Source organism: Akebia trifoliata, chromosome 3, assembly GCF_017979445.1.
Source record: "Akebia trifoliata isolate Shusen 1 chromosome 3, ASM1797944v1, whole genome shotgun sequence".
Classification (NCBI taxonomy): Eukaryota; Viridiplantae; Streptophyta; class Magnoliopsida; order Ranunculales; family Lardizabalaceae; genus Akebia; species Akebia trifoliata.
In genome coordinates, this window is record NC_141377.1 from 51,249,396 (window position 1) to 51,263,784 (window position 14,389).

Below are 14,389 nucleotides of genomic sequence, written 5' to 3' on the forward strand. Positions count from 1 at the left end.
ACCCTTTATATTTCATGGAAAATCCTAGATCTAACCAACAAAAAAATAAAATTTTTTGGACTTGATCCAAGATTTTTAAAATGGACACCTATTAAACTCCCAAATTTAAAAGTAAATTTTAATGGTGAAAAAATAATCTTTCTGATTTAAAAAAAATAAAAATAAAAATTTCATATAATTTTGTCCTCTACATTCCTGTGGCATTGGATCATGTTTTTGAATGCTAAATGGTGAGCTCAATGACCTTTAGTAAGATTTGAAATCTTACTAAGTTAGTAAGGCCAGACTTACTCTTCAATAAATAAAATGGTGATTTGAGACAATCTTTTGACACTGGGCATTACATTTTTGTTTAATGACAAACTTTTCTATATAACCTCTCGACCATTGTGGCATTCTCTATAATCATCTGAATTGAACAAGTTTTTTTTTTTTTTTCCATTCTTATCTTGGAAGATGGGGAAATAATATTCTCCACTTTTTCATTTCTTTAGTTTTATTTTCATGCAAATTAATGACTCATTTGATCATTGCTCATGGCATTTCATAAGCCTTTTCAAAATTATTCGACATCTAAAAGTCCATATACGTCACAATGGGGAGAGCATAGAGTGTCGTCGATCCTCTTATGTTTGACACATATGGGTAGCAGTAGATTGGTGCTGATTGCAGCTTGATGCTGTTCAAGAGGGTTATATGCCTCGAATTCTTCTCAATGTAAGTATGTGTAAGCAATTGGTAAATTCTAGTGGTAAATGATAAATTGATTCTTTAGATGAATAATTTTATCATTTAAATCAGGTGTAGTGGTTAGGTTCTCCTTCTAAGAAGGGAAAGGTCTTGAGTTCAAGACCCTTCATTGGCCACTCACAAGGATTTATCCTGATTTACCTAGTAAAGCTTTTGATCTAGAATTATGTTTAGCTATTATCATATATGTTTTTGAGTAGATTAGAAAAAATGCCCCCAAAATTAAATTAAATGGGTCCTCTGATCAAAAGTGATGCTTCATTTTAGAAGTGTGGAGTTCTCCAAGGGAGCACTTTGAAATCTAAAATACAACATCTGAATTAGAACAAGGCATATTCACGGTGAAAAACAAGTTCAGTTGACTCAATAAATGACACAAAATCTAACGAAAGAAAATTATCCTCGAGATAAGTATCATCGGGATATATATGGTTGAGATACAAATTTTTTTTTTTAAAAAAATCAGCAATTTGTATCTTTATTATAATAAATTATAACTAAGTTAATAATTTTGTTAATAATATTATAATTTTTTGAAAGGAAAAAAGATTTATAAAGATTTGAAATACTTTTTTTCTAGTTCGATTCTTGAGAACCAGAACCAATGGGTACCCGTGATTTTTCGCAATTTCGATATCGATTCAATTTATTTTGAAACCAGATAAAAAATCGACGAGAACCGGAACTAAACTAAATATAATGGTTATGGTTCTAAGTTCCTTAGGAACAAACCCATTGACATCGCTATTCAAGACACTTTTTCCAATATTTAAGGATGGCTGAGATGAGAGGAAAAATACAAATTTTTTTTTTTCATACATACAGATATCGATTAGGATTTTTTAATGGATCAGTTCAGGATTCATAGGAATATCCCAATGGTTCATAATTACCTGAAGGGCATTTATGTAATTACATTCGTTTGAAATATACCGTTCCCAAGACATCTCTTCCGGCCATTCTCTTCTTCCTTCCAAAAGGTTACAACCCTTCCTTTCACAACGTTTCCACCCAAAAGCCATGTTACAAGAGTCACCAAAAGGTCCAATCATTCTCTATATAAAATGCAATCGAACAGCCCAAACATACTCATCATCTTTTTTCTATAGTTAATATTAATATATAAAGTAAATTGTAAAATTTATCAACCATGGCATCCATTAGCACCATTGATCTTCTTCGTTTTCACCTTATGGAACGCCACTTGTTTAATCGACTGGTGCAGGATATGGGCAAAGATCCCAAAACTGCAAAATTTGTCATCGCTCTTTGGCTATGGCTCGAAGAAATTGGTCATTATGACCTAATTAGGAATATTTTTGCTGACAATGATGGAACAATTGATGCCATATTCAATGAGCTGGTACTGGCTCTCAATTTTATGTCACCCAATGCACCACAGCCAACGGATGATGACGATATGCCAATTCATGCTCGACTAATTAACGAGACTATCAACAGTAGATTTTTTTGGTACTATCGAATCTTCGCATCTCAAGGGGTTGTTCGTGTAATGGAAAACATTTGTAATGTAATTTTCGGAGAAAACATTGCACGTGAAATTGATGATCTTGCAATCCAACCTGTTATCCGTCCATATGGTGAAGGATCGAGTAATCAAGGGGCGGCATTGGGTGAACCAGGTGCGACATATGTGGCAAGTGGTGCTGCTGCAACTACTCGGGCTCCCCTTCGCTCGATACTTATTCCAATTGCAACGCCATTTCCATATCTGCGACCATCTAAGAAACAAATGCTTAGAGATAAAAGGACATTGTTTATAACTTTGTCGAGGGGATACCCGTTGTCAAAGGATGAAATAATCAACTTCTTTACGTCGTAAGTACCCTCTCTTTTACACCTACAACCTGTTCTCTTCTAGGAAATGAAGTATTTGATTCATTTTTTTTTTTTTTGTTGAGGACAGGAGATGGGGTCCAGTGGTGGAGAGCTTGGGGATGGAAGTCAGGCAAGGAGGAAGGGATCCTCTATATGGTGTGATGATCATGGGATCTAAATCTGTCATTCCATTGGTTCTGAATGGGCAAACTAAAGCTATGTTCAAAGTGAGAAATCACAATTTGTGGGCGCACAGATTTCTGCGTAACTAATATCAAACTGAATCTGTCTTTCCTTCTTGAGTAGTAATTTCTTTGATCAAAAATCTTAGTGTGTGATCATGTACAATATGTTGTAAGTCTAGTCCGTTTAATGAAATATATGAACCTCAATCGTAATTCTCAGTTCTTATTGGAATTAATTGTATGTTGAAAAGGATTCTTCTAAAAAGGGTATACTAGATAGTAGTGGACCCTATACCTATCATATCATATCATATGATCAAAGTCATTAATTAGATATTATTGCTTGAGATTTTTTTTTCCCTTTTTGGTACTCTAAATAAATAACTTGTTATGTATACCGCTTCAAAATTTTCCTAAAGAGTACTAATTATTTGACTTAGGCACGTGGCAATTCAATCGACTTATTCATATCATATCATATGATCAAAGTCATTAATTAGATATTATTGCTTGAGATTTTTTGTTTCCTTTTGGTACTCTAAATAAATAATTTGTGTAAAGAGTGCTGCTAATTTCACTTAGGTACGTGGCAATTCAATGACGTAATAGGCTCGAAAATCATAGATGTGTTCTCCTCGGGATATAAAATTACGGCTCCCCATAAAAAGATGCAGTTTTGTATCTTAAGGAGAGTAGATCTATGATTTCCCAACTTGTCACATTAAGTTAGTCGATTCCTAAGTCAGATTAGCACGACTCTTTGTTAAAAACCTCTCCTTTGGAGTACATGTGGTGTTTCGAACGAGGTGTCTCAAATATTAACAGATTTAAAGTCGGATTCAAAACGTAAGGAAAAATGTTGCATGGAAAAGTTTTATTGAAGAGTCGTGATAAAATAAACTGCGACCCGAAAAATGCCACTTAAAGTCACATTTGAGTGGGACTTTAATCAAGTCATTTTATCATGATTTTTTTTTTTGAAAGGGAAGGGGTTTGATAAAGTGTTTTAGTGTTCATGTATGACCCACCCTCAATTATTATGAAAACCAAATGAGTTTAAGAAGAAAGATCCCTCTGGCCACCTTCTCAATTAACATCACTATTACCCCTTGTGTATCCAAATTAATGACATATATGCCCCTCTGACTTTATGAATAAGATCCCAGTAGTTCATTAAATTCCTATGCATAACACAATTTCTGTTATGTGAGCCCGCTCAGCATAAAGGTTAGAGCATCACATTTGTAATGCGATGGTCATCGATTTGATTCTAATACTCATCTTTTTTTTTTCTTTGGTTTATATTTTACTTTTACATGAGTAGTAATAGTAATAGTAATGGTAATAAATTTTTAGATGATGTAGAACACCTTTGTAATGCTCTATATACTCTCGTTTGTAAGATCTTTCTTCTTAAACTCCTTTGGTTTTCATATTAATTGAGGGTCATACATGAACACTAAACACTTTATCGAACCCCTTCCCCTCACATTTGAGTGGCTTTTATTTAGTCATAGTTTATCACAACTCTTCTGACTTTAAAAGTGTAGTTTGCCCCCGTTCTCCCCCTACAAAGGTCCCCAATTTTTATTTTTTTTTTTCCAAAAATAATATATAAAAAATATTAAATTGCACTATTAAGATGAAAAATAGTGGTTGATAATTCTATCCCTGCTAAAAAGTAGTTATCTCAACCATCCACCCCTACTCATTGGCCCCGTAAGCCACAAATCAGGTGGACCGATGGGATGGTATTTGATAGAAATATGATCATATTTTTTCTTCTTTTAACTCTAGAATTAAGGACATGATTAAAAGAATTTCCTTACATCAAATTGTGGATGCCTGGTGACAAGACAGTGAGACATGACTAGACACAAACACGTGTTTTAAAACTCGTTTTGACGTCACATCTTGTCCATGAACAACTCATCTCGTTCAACAATGAGCGCCATCTCGTCTTATTGGAAAAACACATCAGATTTGAGATGACTTGCCTGTCCGTCTCTCATTGGTGAATGATACCAAGAGAACGAGCGCTACATTTATAATTGTAGACTGACAACATTATAAACCAGGAATATATAGTCACACTCTTTTTTCATAGAAAGTTAATTACTTAGATAAACTAGCACTCTACTAAGTAAGCAAACGCCCAAGCAATAAGGCTAAGCGATAAGGACTCGATAGAAAACTTTCTGACCAATAATCCTAAACAATGAACTCCTATTACATATTGTGATCACACTAACAATTTTGATAATAGTAATAATTATTACTCAACGAAACACGTACAAATCTGCATGGGGTTTCTATGAAAGAATTCACTAAATATTATTATTATCACCTCTCATAATCAATTATGACAAGGGTATGATCTATGTCAAGAATGGTTTCAAACGACCCCTAACAAGTGAAGGGTACCGCAAGATGACAACATGTGAGCTAATTCTTTGTTGAATTAAAATTGAGGTGGTGTTTACAACAGTTGGTGTGGCAATAGAATCTCTCTATTTGTAATTCCATAAACAAATAAGGGTATTTTTAGAAAACAAAAATCTGGAGTGATGTGATAGGAAACTAAACAAATACCAACAACACACCGTTCTCCTTTCACACGAACCACCAAGCTTCGTATTAAAATCTAAAAGAATCTCTACCGTTAGATTTTATACTTACCAACGATCGAGATCTAAAGTTATCTTCCTTCTCCTCTTTCTTAAAGAGACCGTCAACAAAGGCGGAAACCCTCTTTCGAAGAAACAAGGCGAGACGATAAGAGTCTCTTCGTCTTCGTCCTCGTCCTCGTCCTCGATAAGATTCGATCTCCTCCTCGATTTTGTTGATCGTCTCTTCGTCTCTCTCTGAAACCCAGTAAGATTCGATCTCGTCCTCGATTTTATTTTATTTTTGTTCTTTCGATTTGTTAGAAACAATCTCGAAACCGTGTTAATATTAGGTTTTTGTTTTGTGTTGTTTGCTGTTGATCTTAAAGCGTGAAGATTTTATCTTCTTTGATTTTATTCGATTTGGTTCGTGTTCTTTGAGAGGTTTTTGTAAGCTTGTGATCTGAAGGTTTGCTTAAATTATTAATGTCTTTATACATTTTGTTTGCTATAATTTGTACTTTGAATGGGATTGTTGAGATCTGCTCTGCTCCTTTTTGTTGATTTTAGTGAAAAAAAAATATGATCCAATTATGTGTTCTTCGAAATAAAGAAGGGGGTTTTATTTTTCTTTTGAAAAAAATCAACTTTTTATTGATTTGATTTCTAGAGAGTTTCGATGATCCGACGCATCTGCGGTGGTCTTATGAATTATTGTTTGATTTGTTCGCTTGAACACCTGTTTGAATTCTAGGTTATTTTTCTAATTAGAGTTGTGGGTGGTGGTGTTTATTTGATTTTGGTCTATGTAGCTCAATTTAATTGCTTTGATCCATGGATGGATTATATTCCCTTTAGACTTAGTCATGTGTTAAAGGTGGATACTTTGCTTTCTTTAAAGAAATTTGTGTACTGGGTTCTTTTTTTGAAAGGTTTTCCAATTGGCTCACCATGTTATACTACTATCTGTAATTTATTCAATAATATGTGTAGATATTGGATGGCAAAGATTAGAGGAGAATTCTTTTTTATATTGTTTTGTAATTTTTTTAAGAAGCGATAACTTTTATTATTGGGGAGTTAAGGCTTTATTTCTTGTTCATTCAGGATCCCCCTTTATTCAAGACTCAGGGTCTAAATCAATAACTTCTAATCATGTTTGGTCGAGCTCCAAAGAAGAGTGACAACACCAAATACTACGAGGTTCTTGGTGTTTCAAAAAGTGCAAGTCAAGATGAGTTAAAGAGGGCTTATAGAAAAGCTGCCATAAAAAATCACCCAGACAAGGGTGGAGACCCTGAGAAGGTGAGCTCGTTGCCTCTCTTCTAAATCTTGGTTTGTGTTGCTTTTTGTATATTGTCATGTCTGTGAGCCTGATCTTTTGATCAAACATTAACTAAAATGAATGGAGATTATGTAATGCTGAAGTATTGGCTTAATAGAATTTAATGATGGAAGTGCTTGCACCATAGATAATTTTTATTTATTCATAGTAAAGAATTATTCCAATTTTTCTCTTTCTTTTTTTATACTTGTATCTAGTAGGGCCATTAACTTTTTATGACTATTGGCCATATAATCCATGGAAAATGTGATCGTCAAAGTCATGATGATTTGCTGATTAGTTGTGTTTAAATGTGGAAGTAACAAGTTTGCTTGAGATGTAAGTCAAGGAATGTTCACACTATTTTGGAATGATAATATAATTTTAAGATTATCTGAAGACTTTTTAACCCCCCCCCCCCCCCCCCTTTCTTCTTCTTCTTTTGGATGCCTAAGTTTCACCATGGTGGTCAAGATTTGTATTCACGCCTCAATTCATGTGGAACAAAGTTCAAAATGTCATTTGAATGTAGACTATGAGGTTTTAAATACATCCGTGGAGCACATTAATGATATTATTCATTCAAGTGAAGCCATGAAGGTGCAAAAGTTTGTTTGTGGTGGTAACACAGAGACCTGTGATCAAAACCTTCTTCATACTAATGTCTATCCAATAATATAAAGAATTCATTCGAATGTTAAATTTTGCTTCAATTCATTCAATTTGTTTATTACTATAATTAGATTGAATGAGAGAACAACAAGCACTTGCCGTGTGGGTTATACAAATCTGGGATCAAATGAGGATTATCACTTACAATTGCTGATTTTCTAGACTATTGAGAATTGTTCAAGATAAACTCCTCCCTTTCTGAGCACAAAATTCTCCTACTGCACATTTCAATACTATGGTGTGATCGAAGACTGATTATAAAAAGATGGATCTTCTTGTTCCTCTTTTTTGTATTCTACAACAAATGACGTGGAGGGAGCCAGAGTCCAGAACAATCTAGCTTTTTTTGGAAAGTGATTCTCCATAACCTCTAGCATATTCTTGAAGATACCCAAAATATCTCAAACTTTTGGAGGAACCAATTCTATAGCTCAAAAGACAAGTGAGAAATCAAAATATGAACACACTACATGGGCTCCATCTTTGATGCAAGTCTTAACTTAACTTTAAAAGTATTATATAAAATAAATTGGAGGGCTGAAACACACAAAGAAGCACCAAAAAGGCAAACATCCAAGGTCAACAACTAAAATAGACCTCTATATCTTTTCGTTTGGCTATGATAAAGAGATTACACACTTACCAAATCTTCAATGAGAGGACCATGATGCAAGAGAAATGATGCCTACTAAGAGAAATAGGGTGGTTTTGATACAAAATCAGAAAAAAGCGCAAGAAAATTGAAAATAGTATTCTAAGTCAAAAGACACGGAAATTGCTTTGCATATGAATCTTGAGGAACAACAATTATAATAAGGCTTCAAAAGTTATCCAAATTTTGTAGTCAGTCAAAGTCTCCGTCTACATATTCTCATAACAAACTATGTATAGGAAAATAACCCTAGAATCCAACTTAAGACCTAAGAAAAAAATCTTGGCCATTCATCTAAAATAGCATAAAATATTTTTCTAATGATATAAGAGAACTTCTATTGCCACCAACTTTTGCTAATGCCACCCCAAGATGTGTGCTAATTCTCGGTGAATTACATATGGATTAGGCTGGCATTAGTAAAAGTTGGTGTGGCAATAGAATCTCTCTACTTAAAATACCTCTAGTTTTGTTACTTCTAATGTACGAATTGACATCTACTTATAAAAAAAAAATGTTTTTGACATCCAGAACATTACAATCTTCCCAAAAGTCATGACATAGTTCTTGAAATTCTTTGAACAAGCTTTCCAGTACATCTGATGGCTTCCCAATCAGATGTATGAGTAAAAAGTTATGATCATTACAAGTAAACAACTTATGGGCTCAGTGTGGTTCGAGAAAAATGGCCCTCTTTACCTGGTTTCATCCACTAAGGCTTCAAAAAACTATCGATCTTTGATCTTCGCACGATATTTAGATTTCAACTGCATCAATAACCCAATCATTCTGGTCAAGGCCTATGTTTCATGAGATACTCTCCTAATTGATGATACAAGCTCCACTTGTTTCCTTAGATCTAATGTAAGTATAAGTTATAGGAAATTTGTCTTCAACATGGTATCACCACACCATGAGTCATCCCAAAAGCTTGCCAAAGTCTAAAGAGCCCTTGCAAATACCTCATACTGGTTCTCCTCTGAAAGGTCAATGGGATTTTTTATTGGCCTTTGTGAATCCTCTCTTTTGTAAGAGAGAAGGTCTAATAAATACATGAATATATATTTAAAAAATGATGTCCAGTACTAGCCATCCAATATCCTATATGACAAGGCCTCTTTTATGTTTAGAAAGTGGTCGCCTTGGATGCACTTCATTGAACTTGCTTGGAAAAACACTCCTACTTTCTGCCCATCTTTAATTTGTATTACTTTAAGTAATCTCTATACTAGTTATGAAACAACATGGATGTCTCTGTCTGTGTTAGGCTTCACTCGAAGGATGTTTGTGTTAAAATGTTTGTCCACTTCAAATTTTCATGTTATCATATTGGCCTACCCGCATTTTGGTTCTTTCTGTCTTATCTGTTGGTTTTGGATTTCGGATCAGTTCAAGGAGTTGGCCCAGGCTTATGAAGTTCTAAGTGATCCTGAGAAAAGAGAAATTTACGACCAATATGGAGAAGATGCACTTAAAGAGGGAATGGGAGGAGGTGGTGGTGCTCACAATCCTTTTGACATATTTGAGTCATTTTTCGGTGGTGGAGCAGCTTTCGGTGGTGAGAGATTGCTAAATTCCTTCTCATTTTTTTTCATTTATATGCATACTTGATGTGCCGTTTCTGATTATTCTAATGGCTGTAGGTGGCGGTAGCTCTAGAGGACGAAGAAAGAAACAAGGTGATGATGTGGTGCACAGCCTGAAGGTTTCTCTTGAGGACTTGTATAATGGAACATCAAAGAAGCTCTCATTGTCTAGAAATGTACTGTGCCCTAAATGTAAAGGGTATGTCTTCTGTTCTATATTATCTCTCCCCAATAATCCTTTTCTGGCTCATTTGACATATCACTTGGTTTTTGTGGGTGCATCATTGTCTTATAGTCAGATGAGCTATGAAACTGGTTTATGGTTTCTAATTGAAGCCATTTCATCTATTTTGAGCTTCAGCTATACTGTCTATATAATAAATTGGCATGAGTTATGGTTTTAGAAGCATGGACTTCTAAAATGAAAAAAAGTTGTTCAAATTTGAGGTGAATTCCCCTTATTTACAATAGACACGAGTGGGTTGCAGCATCTGTGTCTGTACAGTATATCTATGATGGGAAGGAGCTGACTTTGAGGTTTTCTACTTCAGCGTTTGTTATTAAGTTTTGAAGGCTTCCTGGAATGTTTTCTTTATGTAGGTAAGTGGGTGAAGGTGGGGTTTCGATCCCATGTTTGCTATTACCACCTGCGGACTTTTCCAACTTGCAGAGTTGACACCTTGTTAAAAAATATTTTGATGTTTCACTTGGTTGTGTTTTTGTTTTTCAAGTGAGGTGGGTGTACACTTTGGATACTTTCAGCCTTAAGTAGTCTACAATATGACTAGGAAGTTTGTTAGCCCTAATATTGAAATTCATGAATTGAAACATTTTAGCAAAGTTTTGACTTTAATTGTCTACAGACTAATATCACAAGGTCCTTCGGTTTGAAGGCCATGGTGAGACCTGTGTTCTGCGCATGCTTTCTTTTTTATTTTTTTTGTTTCAGTTTTAATTTGATCCATTCTTTCTGATAATTAATTTTTACTAATTGATATTTAAGTATATACATTTACCATATACATGAATCACTCAGTTGTTCATGTTGATTTGTCAAAATTCTCATGGCTTACTTATTAATGTACATTTTAAAGATCCTTTTTTTCCTTATATTCTGTACTAGTTACCTTCTAAAATGCGTTTTCACTGTTCAGTTTACCAAAAAAGTGAATTACTCTGGCTTACTCTTTGCATATGGAATGTGCTTTTAAATTGTATCTGTAACTATTTCAGGAAAGGGTCAAAGAGTGGAGCTTCTGGTAGATGTTTTGGATGCCAAGGTTCGGGAATGAAGATTACTACTAGGCAGATTGGACCGGGCATGATCCAACAAATGCAACATGTCTGTCCGGATTGCAAAGGCTCAGGTACCTAATTGCAGCCGAGATTTGTTTCAGTTATCATTGGGATAGAAGTTTCTCAATTTTTCCCTCGATTGTGTCTCTTATTGATATAGGTGAGGTCATCAGTGAAAAAGACAAGTGTCCTCAGTGCAAGGGAAATAAGGTTACTCAGGAGAAGAAGGTGTTGGAGGTTCATGTTGAGAAAGGAATGCAGCATGGCCAGAAGATAGTATTCCAGGGCGAAGCTGACGAAGCTGTAAGTAAAGTCATACTAATTTAGGGGGGGCAATGGGTCGGGTCGTGTTGAGGTAAGGGTATTATGAAAATTTACCAAACCCAAACCTGACCCATTTAATAATCGTATCAAGAACTTAAACCCAAATCCAACCCATTTATAAATAGGTATACCTGACCCAACCCATATATAACCTGTTTAATAAAATTCTAGTCTTTATTAGAAAAAATAAGTTCCATTTCCAACACCTCAACGAAAAATACCATTACTAAAAATAAAGTCACACAACCTAAACCAATATCTACTAATAACATAAATTAAGTATCACAAAACACAAACTAAGTTTTATAACAAAAAATGTATCACAACCAATTAAAGGGACGAGAAATAAAGAAAAAGAATGTGTCCATAGCCTAGTACAAAAACTACATGTCTCTACCTATAACAAAAAAAATAATAATTAAAGCACACATTATGATCTATCTTCATCGTTGTCACCATCACAATCTTTCTACGTGTTGTTGGAACCGCATGGATTACCACATTTGTAACCCATCACCATTGCCTTCTAAATTTCAAGGAAAAACTCAAATTAAAAAAATTGAGCTTGATCAAAGGTTTTGAAAAGGGACGGCTACCAAACTCCCAGAATTTAAAATTACAATTCAATGGTGAAAATAACTTTCCTATTGAGTTTTTTTTTTCAAAGTTCATAGAATTTTGTCCTTTACAACCCATGGCGTCATATCATGTTTTTGGATACCATGAGGTGATGTGGCTTGAAAACTTTCCTTACTAATTTTTTGGCTAAGCAAAGTGTATTTCATTATCACATGAGACATACTAGCCTTGTTTAGTAATATCTTAAATCTTACTAAGGGTCGTTTCATTTTGCCCCCATACATCACCATATTAGGAATCAAGCACTACATGCCCTCTAGATTTCAATGAAAGAATATGTTAAAAAAAACATAAATATAAATAAATAAATAACTTAGTAAGTAAAGTGTTTTGTTTTTCTGAAAGTAAGCTTAGTCATTAATTATTTGAAAAAAATCTTTAAACACCCCCTATATTTTATAGTCTGAATATAATATATTATGAAAATGTTCTAGGAAATTATAGCAAAAAAATTGGTAATTTAAAAAATTCTTAAATAATTGATGCCCTGAACCCGAACCCGACTCATTTAATAATCGTGTTAGACTTGTTGACACTATTATGACCCAAACCTACTAATTTCGTGTTGTGTTAAGATTGTCACCCCTACATACTATCATTTGAACTTATTCTATTTGATAGTGTGTTAGAGGTTCGGGAAGAAGTCTGCAAGGGGAAAATTCGATAAAATTGGGAATATCAGGAAAAAAATCAAGTTAGGGTTAGGGCCATATAATTGTTCCTACTAGAGGGTGTTCTCATATTATAACATCAAGTCCCATATTAAACTACAATGATAAATCACTAAGTTCCATGGATAATCATGAGTACAAGTTAGGATTCATTAACCGATCAAAAACATCTAATTAATGTTATCTTCATTTGCATCCTTACTATCTTACGCATTATTTGTGATTTAATCGCGAAGTTCATAAAAGTCGTGCCTTATTAAAAAGAAGTCGTGATTAAAACAGTGAAAGAAAAAGTCTTCATGTAATAATGATTATTTCAGTAGCTCAGAGACTTTGGTGACTATGGTCCCACACTTTTCAAAATAATAGTATTTGTTGCTGAAATACTCGTTCCTGTTCCTTTGTGTGCAGCCTGATACGATTACAGGGGACATTGTTTTTGTATTGCAACTGAAGGAGCACCCAAAGTTTAAGCGCAAGTTCGATGATCTCTATGTAGAGCACACACTCAGCTTGACAGAGGCTCTCTGTGGCTTCCAGTTTGCCCTAACGCATCTCGATGGCAGACAACTTCTAATAAAATCAAATCCTGGGGAGATCATCAAGCCTGGTACTATTTTGGGATCCACTTATGTGGGATTTTTTTTTTTTCTTGGTTCTTCCAAGTAGAATACCCATTTTGTTTATAGCTCTGATTATATCATTTTGATCTAGGTCAATACAAGGCAATTAATGATGAGGGGATGCCACAGTATCAGAGGCCTATCATCAAAGGTCGACTGTACATCCACTTCAATGTGGATTTCCCAGACTCAGGGGTTCTTTCCCCGGACCAGTGCCGTACATTGGAGACAATTCTGCCTCCGAGGGCAGGCAACCACTTGTCAGACATGGAGATAGATGAGTGCGAAGAGACTACCATGACTGATGTCAACATTGAGGAGGAGATGAGGAGGAAGCAGCAACAGCAGCAGCAAGAGGCATATGATGAGGATGATGAACAATCATCAATGCCGCGGGTGCAGTGTGCCCAACAATAAAGGAAAATGTGGGTTGCGTTGTCTCTCTTGCTCTATAATGTCATAGAAGGTATCATCTTTTGGGATCAAGTTAAATAACCTCTAGAGTGATATATATATGTTTTTGGTTATCAGGAAGAACACCTTTTTATTTTGGTACTAGTGTGGCGTTTAGATAGTATATTAAATTTGATTTTCTTGCAGTTATGTACTATGTCTTGGTCAAGATTTAAGAACATAAATGAATTATTATTTGAGGTAGTTCTCATTGTGTGATGCTCCCTTCATAAAACCTTAACTGCTTGGTTGTGTAGATCGTATTTTACTCAACTGTTATTTGAAGTAGGTCTCATTCTGCGACGTAACCTTTATGTTTTTTTTTTTTTTCTTTGGGTTCAATTCTTTTTGTTTTTGGCGTTTAGATAGGGGTATTATTTCTTCTCATTTTTGTTCAATTCTTTTCATTTAGTGAAACACTAACGTGGACGGACCTTAAAAAAAAAAGACCTTTAGATCCAAAACTAGAACAAAATATCGTTGCATTTTACAGAATCTTTAATAATTCATGTTGTAAAGTGCATAATTGCAGTTTGGACATCAACCTTATAAACCACAATAATGATTGATCAACAGTCTAAATGTTGGTGCTATACAATGTTGATATCCCGTTGACTAGTGTAATGTGTAAATGACAATTTTGAATATTATGTCGAGATCATTCAGTTTCGAAAGTGTTCAAATCTATTAATAAGAGTTTTCAATATACATAATTATAAAAGTTCGATCTAACATCATCTTCAAAAATATGGATTTAAAATTGTCAATA

General features: G+C 34.5%; 2 protein-coding genes across 2 annotated transcripts; both read left to right on the forward strand.

Moving 5' to 3' along the window:
• Positions 1-1,261: 1,261 nt before the first annotated feature.
• LOC147407797 (uncharacterized) lies at positions 1,262-3,010 on the forward strand. The gene is made up of 2 exons (XM_086432859.1): positions 1,262-2,589; positions 2,678-3,010. Exons 1-2 carry the CDS (start codon positions 1,901-1,903, stop codon positions 2,859-2,861), a joined length of 873 nt encoding a protein of 290 aa, XP_086288985.1. The 5' UTR covers positions 1,262-1,900; the 3' UTR covers positions 2,862-3,010.
• Positions 3,011-5,484: 2,474 nt separating this feature from the next.
• On the forward strand, positions 5,485-13,824 carry LOC147407798 (dnaJ protein homolog 2-like). The gene is made up of 8 exons (XM_086436547.1): positions 5,485-5,648; positions 6,488-6,685; positions 9,418-9,586; positions 9,672-9,813; positions 10,848-10,981; positions 11,071-11,213; positions 12,956-13,154; positions 13,259-13,824. Exons 2-8 carry the CDS (start codon positions 6,536-6,538, stop codon positions 13,582-13,584), a joined length of 1,263 nt encoding a protein of 420 aa, XP_086292673.1. The 5' UTR covers positions 5,485-5,648; positions 6,488-6,535; the 3' UTR covers positions 13,585-13,824.
• Positions 13,825-14,389: the final 565 nt, after the last annotated feature.

Coding starts and splice junctions, on each gene's coding strand:
- LOC147407797 (XM_086432859.1), top strand. CDS start 1,901: ATGGCATCCATTAGCACCATTGATCTTCTTCGTTTTCACCTTATGGAA. Junction 2,590..2,677: donor ATAATCAACTTCTTTACGTC/GTAAGTACCCTC, acceptor TGTTGAGGACAG/GAGATGGGGTCCAGTGGTGG.
- LOC147407798 (XM_086436547.1), top strand. CDS start 6,536: ATGTTTGGTCGAGCTCCAAAGAAGAGTGACAACACCAAATACTACGAG. Junction 10,982..11,070: donor TCCGGATTGCAAAGGCTCAG/GTACCTAATTGC, acceptor TTATTGATATAG/GTGAGGTCATCAGTGAAAAA. Junction 11,214..12,955: donor AGGGCGAAGCTGACGAAGCT/GTAAGTAAAGTC, acceptor CTTTGTGTGCAG/CCTGATACGATTACAGGGGA.